Source organism: Hypanus sabinus, chromosome 10 (genome assembly GCF_030144855.1).
Source record: "Hypanus sabinus isolate sHypSab1 chromosome 10, sHypSab1.hap1, whole genome shotgun sequence".
Classification (NCBI taxonomy): domain Eukaryota; kingdom Metazoa; phylum Chordata; class Chondrichthyes; order Myliobatiformes; family Dasyatidae; genus Hypanus; species Hypanus sabinus.
Genome location: NC_082715.1, coordinates 129,985,133 through 130,002,126, shown reverse-complemented (window position 1 = coordinate 130,002,126; position 16,994 = coordinate 129,985,133). Strand labels below are relative to the sequence as shown.

General features: G+C 39.0%; 1 protein-coding gene across 6 annotated transcripts in view; it reads right to left on the bottom strand.

The window, feature by feature from the left end:
- wasf1 (WASP family member 1) overlaps positions 1-16,994 on the bottom strand; it is a 97,545-nt gene that overhangs the window by 6,159 nt on the left and 74,392 nt on the right. For 5 of the 6 annotated variants that reach the window (XM_059982950.1, XM_059982948.1, XM_059982951.1 and 2 more), the window contains 4 exons: positions 5,256-5,370; positions 4,706-4,875; positions 4,086-4,277; positions 988-1,604 (listed from right to left, as the gene is read on the bottom strand). In XM_059982950.1, coding sequence (XP_059838933.1) covers positions 988-1,604; positions 4,086-4,277; positions 4,706-4,875; positions 5,256-5,370 — 1,094 coding nt within the window. The remainder of the gene's footprint in view (positions 1-987; positions 1,605-4,085; positions 4,278-4,705; positions 4,876-5,255; positions 5,371-16,994) is intronic. The other variant, XM_059982952.1, reaches the window with a different exon arrangement.

Here is a 16,994-nt window from a genome sequence, read left to right as displayed (position 1 = left end):
GGTAATCTGAAGATAGCGATCACAACATAATCAGAGCTACCAATGGGCAGAAGGTACAGAAAACCAGAAGACCCACACCACCAGCTTCAAGAACAGCTACTTCATTCAACCCTTTGGTTCTTGCACCAATTGGCAAAATCTAATCACAACAGTGTAGCAACACTATGACCACTTTGCTCTATAATTCTTCTTTTTGTTCTAATTGTGTTTGTTCTTGTAAAAAATGTGTATAACGTATGCTTAATTTGTTTTGTTATGAATGCTGCTTGTTCTTACGAAGCTATGTGTCCATAATGCTGCTGCAAGTAAGATCTTCATTGTACCTGCACATACATGTACTTGTTAATATGACAATAAACTTAATTTTGACAGTTTAAGATATTTAAAGAAATAAAACGGAAGACTGGAAGTTAGGAAGCACAATGATCACACTGAGAGGTGACAGAAGGGATGAGACAGGATTAACTTGGGCAATGATACAGTGGTGGTAGTAGATAGTTTTAGTGATGAGTGGGTGTATAGTCAGCAGTTCATCTCAGCATCAAATCAAATCTGAGGTTGTAAGCAATGCTCTGTTTCAGGCAAACGCTAAGAAAGAGGGAAGGGAATGATGGTCAGAAAACAGTTTAGAGGAGGTATCAAAGGCAAACAATATCATTTTTTCCACAATTAGTTGTTCAGTTTCCCCAATTATTGGAGGAAAATACTACTCAACCAATACTATTGGGCAAACTGTGTGTCAAAAAAAAAGAGGGAGCAAGAGATCCAGTGATAGTTTGCTAAAACAAAGTGTCAGCAGCATGCTTTTGGAGTAAATGACCTTGTCGAGCAGAAGCATGAAGATGAAAAATAGAAGATGCACCAAACACAAGTTGCCACATATACAGGGTTTCTAAACCACAGCTTGACTCTCTATATACATCTTTAATTGCAATAACCTAATTTTCAAAAAAAAACACCTAGTGACATGATAATATTGTAACATACCCTTGCGAATTGCTTCAAGTAGAACACTCCTGGCATCACTTATCACTGGCAGGGAAGATGGATGTCGTTTAGTGTCAGATCCTGCATGTGCTTGGGAAGGAGATGATGGTGGGACCAAGGGAACAGGAGGTCTTGAACCAAAGGATGGTGGAGGAGGGGGACCAGGTGGTGGTGGTACAGGTCCTCCAAGTGGAGAAAAGGATCGTGGTCCAGATGGGGGTGGGGGTGGGGGTGGTGGAGGGGGTGGAAGCCCTTGTCCTTCATTTGTCTGAGCTGGAAAGGTTGTCATATCTACCACAGGTGCTGTTACAGAAACTGGAAGGGAAGGCTTTATTAATGGGGGAGCCACAGGAGGAGCTGCTGGATGAAGCACTCCAGGGGCAATCTGAAGAGGTGTTGCTGGGGGCATTGATACTACAGGCTGAGAAACCAGCGGAGCAAGTGGAGGAGTTGAGTTGATGGCAGCTTTGACTGAAACTCCTGGCAGAGTGGCAGGAAGAGGTGGTGGTGGCGGGGGTAGTGGAGGAGGGGGAGGTGGAACAGCAGGGCTCACAAAAACTGTTGCCTTGCTTGTTGCTGGAGATCTAAGTCGATGGTCCATCAAATCAGAATTAGAACTGTTAAAAAAAGGTAAGATACTTTAAATAAATTAAATGACACTTTAACTAAATATATACAGTAGCAAGAAGAGGTTTGTTTTTACTAAAATTGCCTTGATCTCTAAAACTGAATAACATTCATTGAATGATACAGTATAGCAGGAGTTATTCACCTCATTATTTCTATAACTGCTCTTCATCAGAGCAACACATGAATTCAAACTACGACCAAGTCCATTCTTTATAAGCCTGACAAACATTTTCAGCATAAATTTATCCAGTCCATAATGGACCTTGCCTCCACCACATCTGCAAGCAATATTCTTTAGATCCTGACTATGTTAGTTAAAATGTTTCTTCTTGTATTACAATTCTTTTCTTTATTTCATACCTGTGACCTCCAGTCCATGACACTTCTACTAAAGAAAATAGTCTTCCATTATGCATGCTTATTTATTATTGCTTTGAGTAGGCAATGATAAGAACTGAATGGCCATTAGAAAAAATATTCAAGAACAAACACATTTCTGTGGTCTATAGCAAAGCAAACACAAGAGATTTCCTACCAGTGAAACAGTTAAATTTTCAGTCATTGACAGTTGTTTATTTAATTAACTGAGGCGAAATTAAACCAGCTCTGGAGTAGATGTGAATTCACTCCACTGCATCAATAGTCCAGGCCACTGAAGAGTTGTTGCTTATGTGGAAAATATTATATGAAAAAGCTTATAAGTGGATTTGAGAAGTAATTTGTGGTTATTAGCTTAAAAATAGAATTGCTATGGTTCAATAAGGATCTGGAGTATTGCATCTCCTTATTTAAGGATAAACTTTGATACATTTAAAGTAATTTAGTGAAATTTCACAAAATAACAGATGGGTTGCCTTCTGAGTAATGGTTGAATGGGCAAGACTTGCATCTGCTGTAGACTAGAAACGGAAGAGGCAACTTGATGTGCAGAAGATCCTAATTATTTTGACAGGGTAATTAAGGAAAACCTAGAATTAGCAGTTATTTGTTTAGGACATTGGCAGATTTTTCTTCTCAGCATTGTTGGAACAATACAATAATTTCTAATGTGTCTGAGTGTGCGCCAGCTTTGCGCTGGGAATTACAGGCCTGTTGCAGTAGGTCAGAAATTAAAGTACTTAATAAGCAAGGAGGTGAAAGATTACCATGGGTAGACAGGTATACAGAATTGAAATTATAATTCAATCACAGTGGCTGGGTAGAGTAGTTCTGCTAATTCATTTGTCCATATGAGTTGGTGCGAATCTAGAACACCTACTGGACAGTTTTGATTTCTTGAAACAGTTATGTACATTTTACAAAGGCCATTTGACCTTTGAAATTCCTTTATTAAAATTGTACACTAATGAACATTGAATTAAAATCATGAGAATCTAACAAATGGTTTGGGACAATATGGATCTATAAACAAAAACTTTGTACAAAAGCCACACATTTATCCTCATCGTCCTTTCAAGGAACTTGCATGGAATCTATAGCCAGAATATGGTCCTCCTGTGATGCTACACTACATTTTCACAAAATGAAACAAGAGCAAAAAAATGAGCAACTTCCTTGTATAATTAAAGGAATCAGTTACTTTACTAAATCTGTAAATCAATTTTGATTTAATGTTGCATCTTTTCAGTGTTTAAATAATGTGTATAAATATTTTGAAAAGCAAACAATGTCTTGTTGCATATATGAATAACACTATAAATTGTATGTAACTGTAAAACAAGTAGGTGAGACATACTGATGTGGACCACACAGGGTTGAACAACAAGTGGGATGTGCTCACCAAGAGAAACTCCTGTTATCAAGCACTAGCATGTTCCAGTAAAGAACCAGGCTGAGGGAAAGCCAAACCAGCTCTTGATTGACCAGCATTTTTGATTAACTGGCAAGCCGAATACTTTGTAAATATGTGAAAAGTTTAAGAGGCATGGTTTAAGTTGTTGGAAACAGAGTCCTTTTTTTCTAAACCAAGTGAATACTTTGGGACACCAGGTAAAAGTAAAAGTAGGAGGCAATGCAGGTAGAGATAATTGTACACAATCAATGAAATGAACAGGCTTGATGGTCAAAATGGGAACTTGCCATGCTCTGGATAATTGAAGTGATTAGTGTTTTCAATGTGGAGAACATTACTTTCAGCGGGCTGATTAAAAATCAGAATAGCTATTGAACCTTACCATTCATCTTATTAGCTCATGTACAAAATGTACTACATAACAAATAAAAAACTGGTTAAGTTTAAAAATACTGTCACCCTAATTTGAAAAGCAGAGTTGAAGATAGGGTAGAACTGCAAAAAAAAGGAATGAAATGAACAATTCCTACTTCACAATTTCTTGCACAAGTTGCTTTAACTTTACTTTGTGATTAAGTAATTTAAGCATTTCTTATTTTGCCATTGTGGAGGCAAGTGATTCTGAAATTAGTTAAAACTCCAAAGGTAAATAAAATCTGCAGTGAATTTTAGTTACCTAAAAGCTGGAAGCACTGGTTTCATTTCAACTGCTGTCTGCACCGGTGGTGGTGGGGGTGGCTCATGTGGTCTTGAAACAAAGAGTTTGTCACTTATACCACTGGGGTGTTCAGCAACATGCCTAAAAGGTACTGTCGACTGTACGAGGTGATCAAGGTGGTCCTCATTATGTTCAATGCATATTTCCTTCCTTAAAAAGGACAGAATTATCATGAGTATTCATTCTCATTACATATTAAACACCATGAACAGGGTCTCTTTTGGTGAGTTACAGGAGTCAATAGACAAAAATAATAGGAGATTGTACATCAGTTTAATCCATTTCCTGACCAACCAATATTTTAATGACCTTAGTGATAATAAAAATTTGCATTTTATTTACTGGAGGGAGCACAAAATAACCAGTAGTATACTACAAATCAGTCAAAGCAACGAAGTAGTGCATAATTTAATATATAATTATTATAACACTGAAAATTTTAGAAGTATCAATTCTTCAACATGCTACTTTGACTAAAGACAAATACAATACTAGACAGATGCATTTCATGTTACAATCTGACTTGTACAAAAATGTCCATGCTTAGTTCAGTGATTCCAAACAGACTTCGCACAAACCTTGGTTCAGGGTACAGTGGTGGTCCATTGATATTATCCCTGTTTTTCTGTGGAAAATCTCCATCAACGGCAAGTTCTAATCCTGGTGCCTGTTTTTCCCATACTTTTCGCCTGTCTTGAGGTGCTCTAGGCATTTTGTCAGGTTCTCGAGGACGGTCTATTGGTTTCTGCTGGAGGTAAAACTTAGTATTAAGTAAGATATGTGGCTTTGATTCCTCAATTGCATAGTTAAAATAAGGAGACAACTTGAGTTGCATTCAAAAAGTTCTATAGAATTTATTTATTTAAAAATCAGCTGCATATACCAAAAATACTAAATTGATGCATTGCAGAAACTTACCAAAAAGGGGAAGAGATATATACAGTGAAATGTATATATAGTTGAAATGAGATGGAAAGTTCACTTCCCTGAGCCTGTAATAAATTCTACCAAGTTTGAACTTCACATTTCAATTAAATTAGAATTATTGTACACTATGCCTGAATTTATTCCTTCAATGCACTTAAACATGCACTTTTTTCCAAACATATAAATTTAATTAAAGAAAACCTTTTGTTTTCTTTCCTTCCTTTTATCTTCAGTGTCCTGAAGCATCTTCTCTTTCCACAGATCAAAGAAATATGAGGGATTCGTGTAAAACTTTAAGCCATCTTTACCATCATCTCTGGTGAAACACAAGATTCAAAGTCAATATTTTTTTTAACAATTGCTCATTACAAATAATATTTATACATGTTTCAGAATAGACACTTTTAATTTTATAGCTCTAAGAATGCTTTCCTTAAGAATACTTTTAGAAAAGTGTTGCTTTAGTTGTACTGAGTATTGATCAGATCCCAAGCTGGATAACCATGTTCAGTTCTGACACTCACTAGAATACTCTGAGGGATGCAAGGGTTAAATTATGAAGGCACAGGTTAAATAAGACTGCTTTATGTTGGTCTGAAATCAGAGACTACAGGTGCAGATGGAGATAAACCTTTTCTGTACTGCAAAATCTCCATTAAGGACTACAATAAAGCTAGAACGTAAAGTAAACCGGAATATTTACAGAGAAAATTTTGAAAATGATCCCAAAAGACTACATAACAGAACTACTGAAATTTATCATCATCATCACCAACTGGTTTTTGTGTGATTCAGATATCAAGATTTAGGAGCAGAAGTAGGTAAATTGAAGTACATACATCAGTCATTATCTGTTTGTGGAGTAGAATACATCTGAATATTCCTAATAATAATTGCATTGATTGTGTTCAAACACACTTAAGTACCAGGCAAGAATCATTGCTGATTTTCTCAGATCTCCTACCATGGCATATAACAATGTCATCAAACCCAACAATTGGAACACTAACTGGGGTACTGAGTTCATATATGGCTAAGATTTTCTGAGGTCAAATGGGATCAATATTTGCTATAATGTGGTGGCTTAAATGATCACCACTGAAACACCTGATGTAATGCTGGGGAAACCACATGTAGATTGGGTATATGCACTACAGAACACTAGAGTTCAATCTTCCAGTGCAACTTAAGAGCTCTTAGTCGCCTGCTAGTGTAATTCCAATACAACACTGACCTATTCACCCGTGGCCTCCTGTGATGTAAACAAGGAACAGCAACTTATCTCTCTGGGCACATTGCAGCCTTCCGAATTCAGTATCAATACCTACAACTGGTAGTAAGTCATTTTACTGTTTGCATCAGAACTGGCATTTCTACTGCAAGCCATCCACCTGTGCTATTGGCCCAGGCTTCTCTTTTCAAAAGTGCTGGGTCCCTGCATTTTGCTATTTCTAACATTCCTAGTTCGTATTCCTGCTCTAATTGCTTCCATTCCATTTTACTCTTTCTGGCCAATACATCACAGACACATCCCTCCCCAGCACTGGTGTAATCTACATAAGGCACTGGCTCAGGAAGTCAACATCTATCATTAAAGATCCCCATGATAGGGCCAGGTCATTTTTTTGCAGCTACCATTGGGTAAGAGGTTCATAAGCCTGAAGTCTCAGGGTACCAGCTTCAAGAAGAGCTATTCTCTTCAACATAGTTCAAAGTTCAAAGTAAATTTATTATCAAAGTACATATATATCACAACATAAACCCCGATATTCATTTTCTTGTAGGCATACCCAATACATCCATAATAGAAAATAAACAATAGAATCAATAAAAGACTGCATCAACTTGGGCGTTCAACCAGTGTGCAAAAGACAACTGTACAAATACAAAAGAAAATAAATAATAATTAATAAATAAAAAACGAATATCGAGCACATGAGATGAAGTGTTCTTGAATGTGAATCCATGGGTTATGGGAACATTTCAATGGTGGGGCAAGTGAAGTTATCCCCTTTGGTTCAAGAGCCTGATGGTTGAGGCAATATAAGTGTTCTCGAACTTGGGGTGAGGACCCTGGAGCTCCTGTACACCCTTCCTGATAGCAACAAAAAGAAGTGAGCATGTCCTGATGATGGATGCTCCTTTTCTGCAACAGCATTTCATGCAGATGTGCTCAATGAGGGGAGGGGATGAACTAGGCTGTATTCAATGCATTTTGCAGGGCTTTCTGTTTAAGGGCATTGATATTTCCATACCAGGCTGTGATGCAACCAGTGAATATATTCTCCACTACAGAAGTCTGTCAAAGTTTTAGATGTCATGCTGAATCTTTGCAAACTCCTAAGGAAGTAGAGGTGCTGCCGTGCATTCTTCACAACTGCACTTACGAACAGGGCCCAGGACAGATCTTCCAAAATAACAACTCTGAGGAATTTCAAGTTGCCGACCCTCTCTATTCAGTCCTTGAACCAACTTTGACCATCTTACATTAAAATGGACTTTATGTTCTAATTGAGTTTTCCTGTAAAATTTGTGTATAATTCATGTTTATGTTTTCTTCTGAATGCTGCTTATATGTGCATGTGATAAATACTTCAAGTTTTTCATTATACCTGTGCATATGACAATAAACTTAACTTTGACTTAATTGCCATCATTAACTCATCATGGCCTCATTGGCGTGATTTTAATCTACTCAATATACATATACTGTAATTCATTTACTTATTTATTTTTCTTCTATATTATGTGTTGCAGTGAACTGCTGCTGCTAAGTTAACAAATACCAGTTGTATTCCTGTCTAACCCTGCAACAAAACTGGCTTAGTTTGCGTTTCTTCAACCTGAAATGTTAACTACAATTGCTTTCCACAGATAATGCCTGACCTGCTGAATGGTTTTATTTAACATTTCCAGTACTGATTCTTGATCAACATTGTTAATAGGAAAACTCCTTTTAAATCAAGACACTAGGCTTAGGAATGACTCATAATTGAGTAGAAGAGAATGTTCAATATCACTGAACACACGAGATTCTGCAGATTCTGGAAACCTCGAGCACCACACATAAAATGCAGGGGAAATCTGCAAGTGTCAGCGTGCATCTCTAGAGGGGAATAAATAGTCGACATTTTGGGCCAAGACCATTCATCAAACTTGGAAAGGAAGGGAGTAGATGCTAGAATAAGAAACTGGTGAGGGAGGGGGTGGGAGGGGAAGGGTGATAGGCCAATAGATAATACTGTGAGACTAGATGAGGGGAAAGTGGCTGAGGGGGAAGGTGGCTGTGGGGGGGGGGGGCGAGTGGATGAAATAAGAAGCTGGGAAAAGATAAAGGGTTGAAAAAGGAGAAATCAAATCAGAGAGGGCAGTGGACCATGGAAGAAAGGAAAAGAGGAGAACCAGAAGAGGGTGATGGGAGGTATGAAGAGAAGGGGTGAGAGGGTAACCAGAATAGGGAATGGAAAATAAAAAGGAGAGGGGTAGGAGAGGAGGCCATAGACAGACATCTCAGAATGAGAACTGGAAGACAAATTCTTGCTTTTTGTGGCAGACAATATACTCAAGCCATCTACTTTCTTAATCTATTTCTGCCACCTAGTGGCTGAAATAAATTCCAGTTACAACACAATAACAAACATTTGGAAACAATGCACATTAAAACATTGGCATCTACTCAAATTTCAGATATTTCCATAGAAGCTGACCCTGCTTTGTAGCCTGCATAATTATTAAAACAGTTCACTGACCAAATAAGTTTATTATTTAAGAGGGATCATTAGTTGCAAAACCCAACTTCAATCTTTCTACAAAGCGACAGGACCAGTTAAGAACACCTGACTTATGGATATCCTGTAGGTACAATCAAGCATTTGTGTGGAGATGGATTTGCTGACTGCAACAGCACTGTAGGTGTGAACAAAGTGATTTCCACCCCCCAGTCAAGGGCTGGGTTGAACCAAGCAGAGCTGAAAGCACTCAGTGCACTCCCTGACAGTGAAGGCCAACTGATGGGCCAGATCTTTCCTTGCCTGCTTGCTTTCCCATCACATCTGCATCTGTGATCCTCTCTTGCACACTATTTTTGTTTATTTCTGACTTAAGAGTCCTCAGGAATGGAAACCTATCATAACCTGGAAGGCTGCCTGCATGAAGCTCTTACAGTTCATTTCCAATACAGGCTGTATATGGAAGATAATTATTATTGGCTTATGTCCATCTACTGAGGTACAGTGAAAACTTTTTTGCATGAAATCCATACAGATCAATTCATGACAGTGCATTGAGGTGGTACAAGGTAAAAAAAAAAATAGCAGAATGCAAAATAAAGTGTTACAGTACAGTGCAGGTAGATGGTAAGGTGCAAGGCAGAATGAAGCTTTGAGATCAAGGGTTCATCGTATCATACCAGGGAACCATTCATTTCCTTGAGCCTGATAGTTCATGTTTTCAGGATTTTATATCTATTGCCCGATGGAAGGGAGGAGAAGGAAGAACAACGGGTGTGGTAGCATCTTTGACTGTGCTAGCTGTTTTCCCAAGTTGTCCAGAAATGTAGAGAGTCCAAACTGGACAGGCTGATTTCCACGGTGTGATGAGCCATGTCAACAACACCTTTGCAGTTTCTTGTAGTCATAGGCAAAGCACACGACGTCATTGTGGACACACCTAGATACTCAAAGCATTCAATCTTCCTGACCATATAACAATTACAGCACAGAAACAGGCCACCTCGGCCCTTCTAGCTTACTCTCACCTAGTCTCACTCAGCCCATAACCCTCCATTCCTTTCCTGTCCATATACCTATCCAATTTTTTTTAATGACAATATCGAACCTGCCTCTACCACTTCTACTGGAAGCTCGTTCCACACAGCTACCACTCTCTGAGTAAAGAAGTTCCCCCTCGTGTTACCCCTAAACTTTTGCCCCCTTCAACTCATGTCTTCTTGTTTGAATCTCCCCTACTCTCAATGGAAAAAACCCATCCACATCAACTCTATCTATCCCCCTCATAATTTTAAATACCTCTATCTAGTCCCCCCCTCAACCTTCTACACTCCAAAGAATAAAGACCTAACTTGTTCAACCTTCCTCTGTAACTTAGGTGCTGAAACCCAGGTAACATTCTAGTAAATCTCCTCTGTACTCTATTTTGTTGACATCTTTCCTATAATTCGGTGAACAGAACTGTACACAACACTCCAAATTTGGCGTCACCGATGCCATGTACAATTTTAACGTTACATTCCAACTCCTATACTCAATACTCAATACCAAAAGCTTTCTTACCCCTCCTATCCACATGAGATTCCACCTTCAGGGAACTATGCACCATTATTATGATCTCAACACTATTGATGTAAGGAAGAGCACCACCTTTTAAAAACTGCCTTGAAATAGCAATGATTTTTCAGAGGACCTACCTCAACCTGGACAATAGAATATAGTTAGATTTGATTTGCTCATAGCTCTCCTAAACTTACCTGGGCTGGATATAGGTCAAAACAACTGACATGCTATTGCTGATAGTCTGGGGCAAGCCCCAAGAAGTAAGGCTTAGTCAGTTTCCTTACGAGGCTCTACCACCAGAATGGCCAAACAGCCTTACACAGGAGGCAAAGTTCAGAGTTAAATCCTAGAAAGTGTCAATTTCAGCCAGGATTTGCAAAAGTGGTTTAAAATTGCAAGTAGGGCAGAGTGCATGCCAGAGAGGGACAAACCATCTGAATCATTTTATTCACACCGGAGCTTTCTGCTGGCACTCACCAATAACAGGCCAACCTCTCAACTCCAGATAAAAGTGCTTAAGTAAGGTGTGCGCTGAGAGTAAGTGCCGTTGACATTAAGGTAGCATTTGACGAAGTGTGATAATAAGGGACCCTGGTAAAATGAATAAATGGATAAAATGGTAAATGGGGATAAAGGTGGGGACTTTTTTCACTACTTTTGTTTTATAGCTCAAACAAAAAGAAGACAATGATTGGAAGTTGACTTTCTCAGTCCCTAAATATCACTGCAGTTTTACAGAGTAGTTATCCTTGACCCAATTATTTTAGCTGCTAAAATGAACTTCTTCCATTATAAGATCAGAAGAGTTTATCTTAGCTGCTAATGGCCTATTGTTCAATTTTGTTCACAACTCTTCAGGAAGTGCAGCAGTCCATACCTGTGTATAGCAAGTCAACATTTAGGCATAGGCTGATAAGTAACAAGTAACTGAAACTTGCCATACAAGTACCTAACAAATGCTCATCTTCAATGAGAGTTGAACTACCGAATGATGACTTTCAAGTAACAATATTATTGCCTTCACTTTCAAACATTCAAAGTTCAAAGTACATTTTAAAAATCAAAATATGTATACTATATACAACCTTGAGATTTGTCTCCTTACAGGCAAACACAAAACAAAGATTCCCCAATAGAGCCCAGTAAAAAGAAGACCGTCGAACGCCCAATGTGCAAAAAAGGTCAACAAATTGTGCAAACTATAAGAGTAAGCAAATAACATTCAGGATTGAAGTTCACTAAAGTGAGTCCACATCCACAAAACCAGTCACTTCTGCAGCTGATTCCAAGCCCATTGGTTGCAGGCCACAGCCTCGGTTCAGTGCTGAGATGAGCAAACCTGTGGAGTAGAGCTGAACACTAGCCAATCCCTCACCACCGGCCACTTCAACATGATCTTTTCAATATGGCCCAGTGCTTAAATCGGCCATACTTCAGGTTGTCCTTGCTCTTGGACCAGGGCCCCACTGCCTTGATTGGGCCTGTACTCAGCCTTTCCAATTCATCCCGGCGCTTAAATCGGTCAAACCTCAGGTCCTACCTTGCTCTCAGACCCGGGCCCTGCTGCCTTGCTTTGGTTCTGCTGTGTTGAAAAACCTCCAGGTCCACTTCAGCAATGGCCAAACACTGGCTCATTTCTCACTCTTGGGTTGGGTTCTGCCACCTCGATTTGGCCCATATATACCATGCTGTAACCATCCTGCACATCCAGGATTTCAATTCACACCGCAAAAATGCCAAATTGTACAGGCAGTTCAAAAGCTCAACTCCAAGTGGGAAGTAACAGGCTATTGATTGCAGTGATTGTATCCAATAAAAAGTGTGATTAATACAGTAATTTATAGCTTTCTTTGTTGAGTTTGCTACCAGCAAGTCATTGCTGGGCTTCACCAGTGCCATCTTAAACTGGAAAATGTGACTCGAATCTTAAGGCAGCTATATAACTACACAGTTGCTTGATGACACTGCTACAACTAGTAGAGTTGCTGCTTCAGAACTCCAGCGATTGGATTCAATCCTGGCCTCCAGGGCTATCTGATGGTGACCACACATTCTTTCCGTGACTGCACTGGTTTCCTCCAACTGTTGCAGTTTTCCTTCAGCTCAAAGCTAACTCACCACTGTAAATCTCCCCATAGTATGTCAGTGAGTAGCACAGTTTGGCTGGTGTTGACGTGAATATGGGGAGAAAAGTAACAAGGAAAATCATTGAGAATGGGATTACTCAGCACAAGCATTCACTTGATGGGCTTAAATGGCTTCCCATGTTATGAGAAAACGAATATCCTGCTAAAGAGCAAGGCACCAGAGTTAAGGACAGCAAAGATAGTTATGGAAGGCAGAGGAGCGGTTACAGGATTGCTCTGAGTCAGTGGACTAGGCCATGTTCAAGGACCCAGAGGATGAATACGCCACGGTTGTTATGGACTTTATAAAGACACTTGTGGGTGAGCATGTACCCACTAAATCATTCAAGGTCTTCCCCAACCAGAAGTCTATATGAGCCAATAGATCTGCAATCTGCAAAGGACTAGATTAGTGGTGTTCAGGAATGGAGACCCAGGAGAGTACAGGAGATCTAGGTAGTATCTCCAGAAAGCCATCTTATATAAGAAGTGGAAACTCCAGATAAAATGGAGTCAGTGAAGTTTGCCCAACATCTGTGGCAGGGTCTAAACGATATCATTTTCTACAAATGAAACCAAGCAACATAAATGACAAGAAGATTTCACTCCCAGATGACCTCAAGCCTTTTAACCATCAGAATATAGAGGACCCTTTGCAAACCCCCATGACCCTGTGATTTCATTCTCTGAGGCAGATATGAAAGCATTCTTCAGGAGGGTGAACCCTTGAAAGGCATCTGGCCCAGACAGTGTATCTGGCTGAGTATGAAAGACCTGTGCTAATCAACTGGCTAGAGTGTTTCCTGACCGACATTTACAACCTCTTGCTTCAGCAGGCTGAGGTACCTATGTGCTTCAAGCAGACTTCAATAATACCCAAGAAGAACATGGTAACTTGCCACATAACACACACACGATGCTGGAGGGACTCAGCGGGCCAGGCAGCATCAAGAGTAATATTGACGTTTCGGGCCAAGACCCTTCAGCAGGACAGGAGAAAAAAAAGATGAGGAGATTTAAAAGCTGGGGGGAAAGGAGGGAGAAACAGATGATAGGTGAAACCAGAAGGGGGAGGGGTGAAGTACAGAGCTGGTAAACTTAACTCTCAAGTACGTAGCTATGGCACCATTAAGTGGACAAAGGTACATCACCATGACCAGAAGAGAGGGAGGAGGGGAGAACTCCAAGCCAGATTAAAATGCTGGGTGGTAAAATTTCCTCAACCCAGCATCTTGTTTGCAAATGTACAATCACTAGAAAACAAGGTTAAGGCCCTCTGGGCAAGAATGTTGATTCAGAGGGAATTGAGGGATTGCTGCATTCTGTGTTTCATGGAGACATGGCTCACTCAAAGCATGCCGGATATGCTGGTAAGACCTGAAGGCTTCTCGATACACCAGGTAGACTGGACTACCAATTCAAAGAGGGCAAAAGGTGTGAGTCTGTGTTTCATGATAAACTCTTTGTGATACCGCTCAGACATAGTGGTCTTGTTGCATTCTTGCTCCTTGAACTGATTAACTTGAATGATTAACTTCTACCTACCAAGAAATTTTCCTTCACCATCCTGAATGCAGTTTACATATTGCCAAAGGCTTACATTAAGATAGCACTTGAGGTATTGAATTCAGTGATTAGCAAACAAGAAGTAGCCTACTCTGATGCCTTTCAAATCATTGTTGAAGACTTCAGTCAGGGTTGTTTGAAGAAATCTCTGCCAAGTCATCATCAACATATCACCAGCAGTACAAAGGGTCCCAACATACTTGACCACTATTATACTATGATTAGGAATGCCTTACAGAAGACAAAAAAGGAAGGCGGTTTAGCATTACCTAATTTCAGATTTTGCTATTGGGCAGTTAATATTAGATATTTGTTATGTTGGTTGAAAGATGGGGGTGGATCTTTCGGCCCTTGTTGGGCCAGTTTAGAAACTAAATCGGTATCAGCTTATGCTCTGGGTTCTATTTTAGGGACTTCTCTCCCTTTTGCTCTTTCTAAATTGCCGAAACGAATTGACAACCCGATAGTTAAACATACTTTGCGTATATGGTTTCAATTTCGGAGATTTTTTGGGTTAACTCAATTCGTTTTAAATAGTCCTATTGTATCTAATTGTTTTTTCCACCCTTCCATTATAGATCAAGCTTATTCGGCTTGGAAAACTAAGGGATTACTAAGATTTTCTGATTTATTTTTAGACAATTGTTTCATGCCTTTCGAGCAATTACCCAACAAATATAACTTGCCTAGATTTCATTTTTTTAGATATTTACAGATTAGACATTTTTTAAGTTCTGTACTCCCTACGTTTCCAAATTTTGTGCCTTCAGATATTTGGAGAGTTTATTTGAATTAGACCCTTTTCAAAAAGGGCTTATTTCAAAACTTTATAATATAATTATGAAGATACGTTCAGAGCCTCTTTATAAGACTAAAAAGGATTGGGAAAGGGAGCTTAGTCTTAGTATTTCTAGTGAGAATTGGGATAGAATTCTTCAATTAGTTAATACATCATCGTTATGTGCCAAACATTCATTAAAACAATTTAAGGTCGTACATAGACACCTCATCCTATTACCGCAATTTTTGGTTTACCAATGTTAGACTCACTGCATTTATCTTCTGCTCGTCGAATGATTGCATTTCTAACTCTGATGGCTAGAAGTTCTATATCATTGAATTGGAAGGAAATTAATCCTCCCACTGTATTTAATTGGTTCTCTCAAACTATGTTATGTTTAAATTTAGAAAAAATTAGAAGTGGTACTTTTGAGACTTCTATTAAATTTGAAAAGTTATGGAGACCATTTATTCAACATTTTCATATGATGTAATATGACCCTGTGCCAAGTTCATTTGATTTCCCAGCTTTTAGCTTATGTATGTTGAGAGGACCGGAAGTGACGGCATTGATGAATATTTATTTTTGTGAGATATTATAAACAGCCCCCTTTTTTTTCTCTCTCTCTCTTTTTTTGCTTCTTTTTTCTTCTATATTAGTTATTAGATTAGATTAGCTAGTTTTGCATTATATATATTTTTTTCTTTCTTTTTTCTTTCTTTATATCATATATTATGAAATATCTAGACTTACCATGTTCATACATATATTTTATGGCTTATGTCTTGGTAAAATCATTTATATTGTAACTATTATGTATGTTTTTTTTCATATGTAATGGAATTTGTATGTTGGTAATTTCTTTATCAATATATCATTTGTATTCTGTCCATATTACTAATATTAATAAAAAGATTTAGAAAAAAAAGAAAGGAATGCCTACTGTTCCATTCCTAGACTACACTTCAGGAAATCTGACTATCTGGCTGTCCTCCTCTACGTACATACAGGCAGAAGCTAAAGAGAAAAACTCCAGAAATAAGGGCAACAAAGAAGTGGTCATAGGAAGTAAAGAAGCAGTTACAGGATTACTTCAAGTCAGTATACTGGGTTGTGTTCAAGACCTCAGAGGATTTGAATGAATATTCCATAGTTGTCATTGTCTTTATAAAAATTGTGGTAGACAAGTGTATGCCACACAATCATTCAGAATCTTCCCCAACCAGAAGTCCTGGCTGGACCAAATGATCTGTAATATGCTGAGGTCCAGATCAGAGGCATGCAAGTTTGGTAATCAAGTAAAATACAAGGGGACCAGGTACAACCTCCAGAAAGCTATCTCACGTGCAAAAAGGTAATTCCAAACCAAACTTGAATCACTGAAGGATGCTCAACAGCTGTGGCAGAGTCTGAATGTTATCACCTCCTACACATTGAAACCAAGCAATATATGTGACAATTCGCTCATAGATGAGCTCAGTGCCTTTTATGTTTGCTTTGACTGTCAAAACACGAAGGCATCTTCACAAACTCCCACAGTCCCTACGATCCTGTGATTTTAGCCTAAGGCCAACTTGATAGCATCCTCACAGAAAGCATTCAGCCAAGACTGTTACATAGAAACATAGAAAACCTACAGCACAATACAGGCCCTTCAGCACACAAATTTGTGCCGAACATGTCCCTACCTTAGCAATTACTAGGCTTACCTATAGCTCTCTATTTTACTAAGCTCCATGTACCTATCCAAAAGTCTCTTAAAAGAGCCTATTGTCTCCACCTCCACCACTGTTGCTGGCAGCCCATTCCACGCACTCACCACTCTGAGTAAAAAAAACTTACCCCTGACATCTCCTCAGTACCTACTTCCTAGCACCTTAAACCTGTGTCTGTGGCCGACTACTGAAGACCTGTGCTCATCAACTGGCTACAGTGCTCACTGATAGCTTTGAACCCTCATTTAAGCATTCTGAGGTACCCACCTGTTTCAAACAGGCTTCAATTATACCAGAGCCCAAGAAGATTGTGTTAACTTGCCTCAATGACTTACATCTACTGCGATAAAGTGCTTTGAGAGGTTGGTGATGAAACATATCAACTCTAAACAACTTGGACCTATTCCAATTTACATACTGTTATACTGTTATAAAAGCAGATGCCATTTCATTGGCTCTTC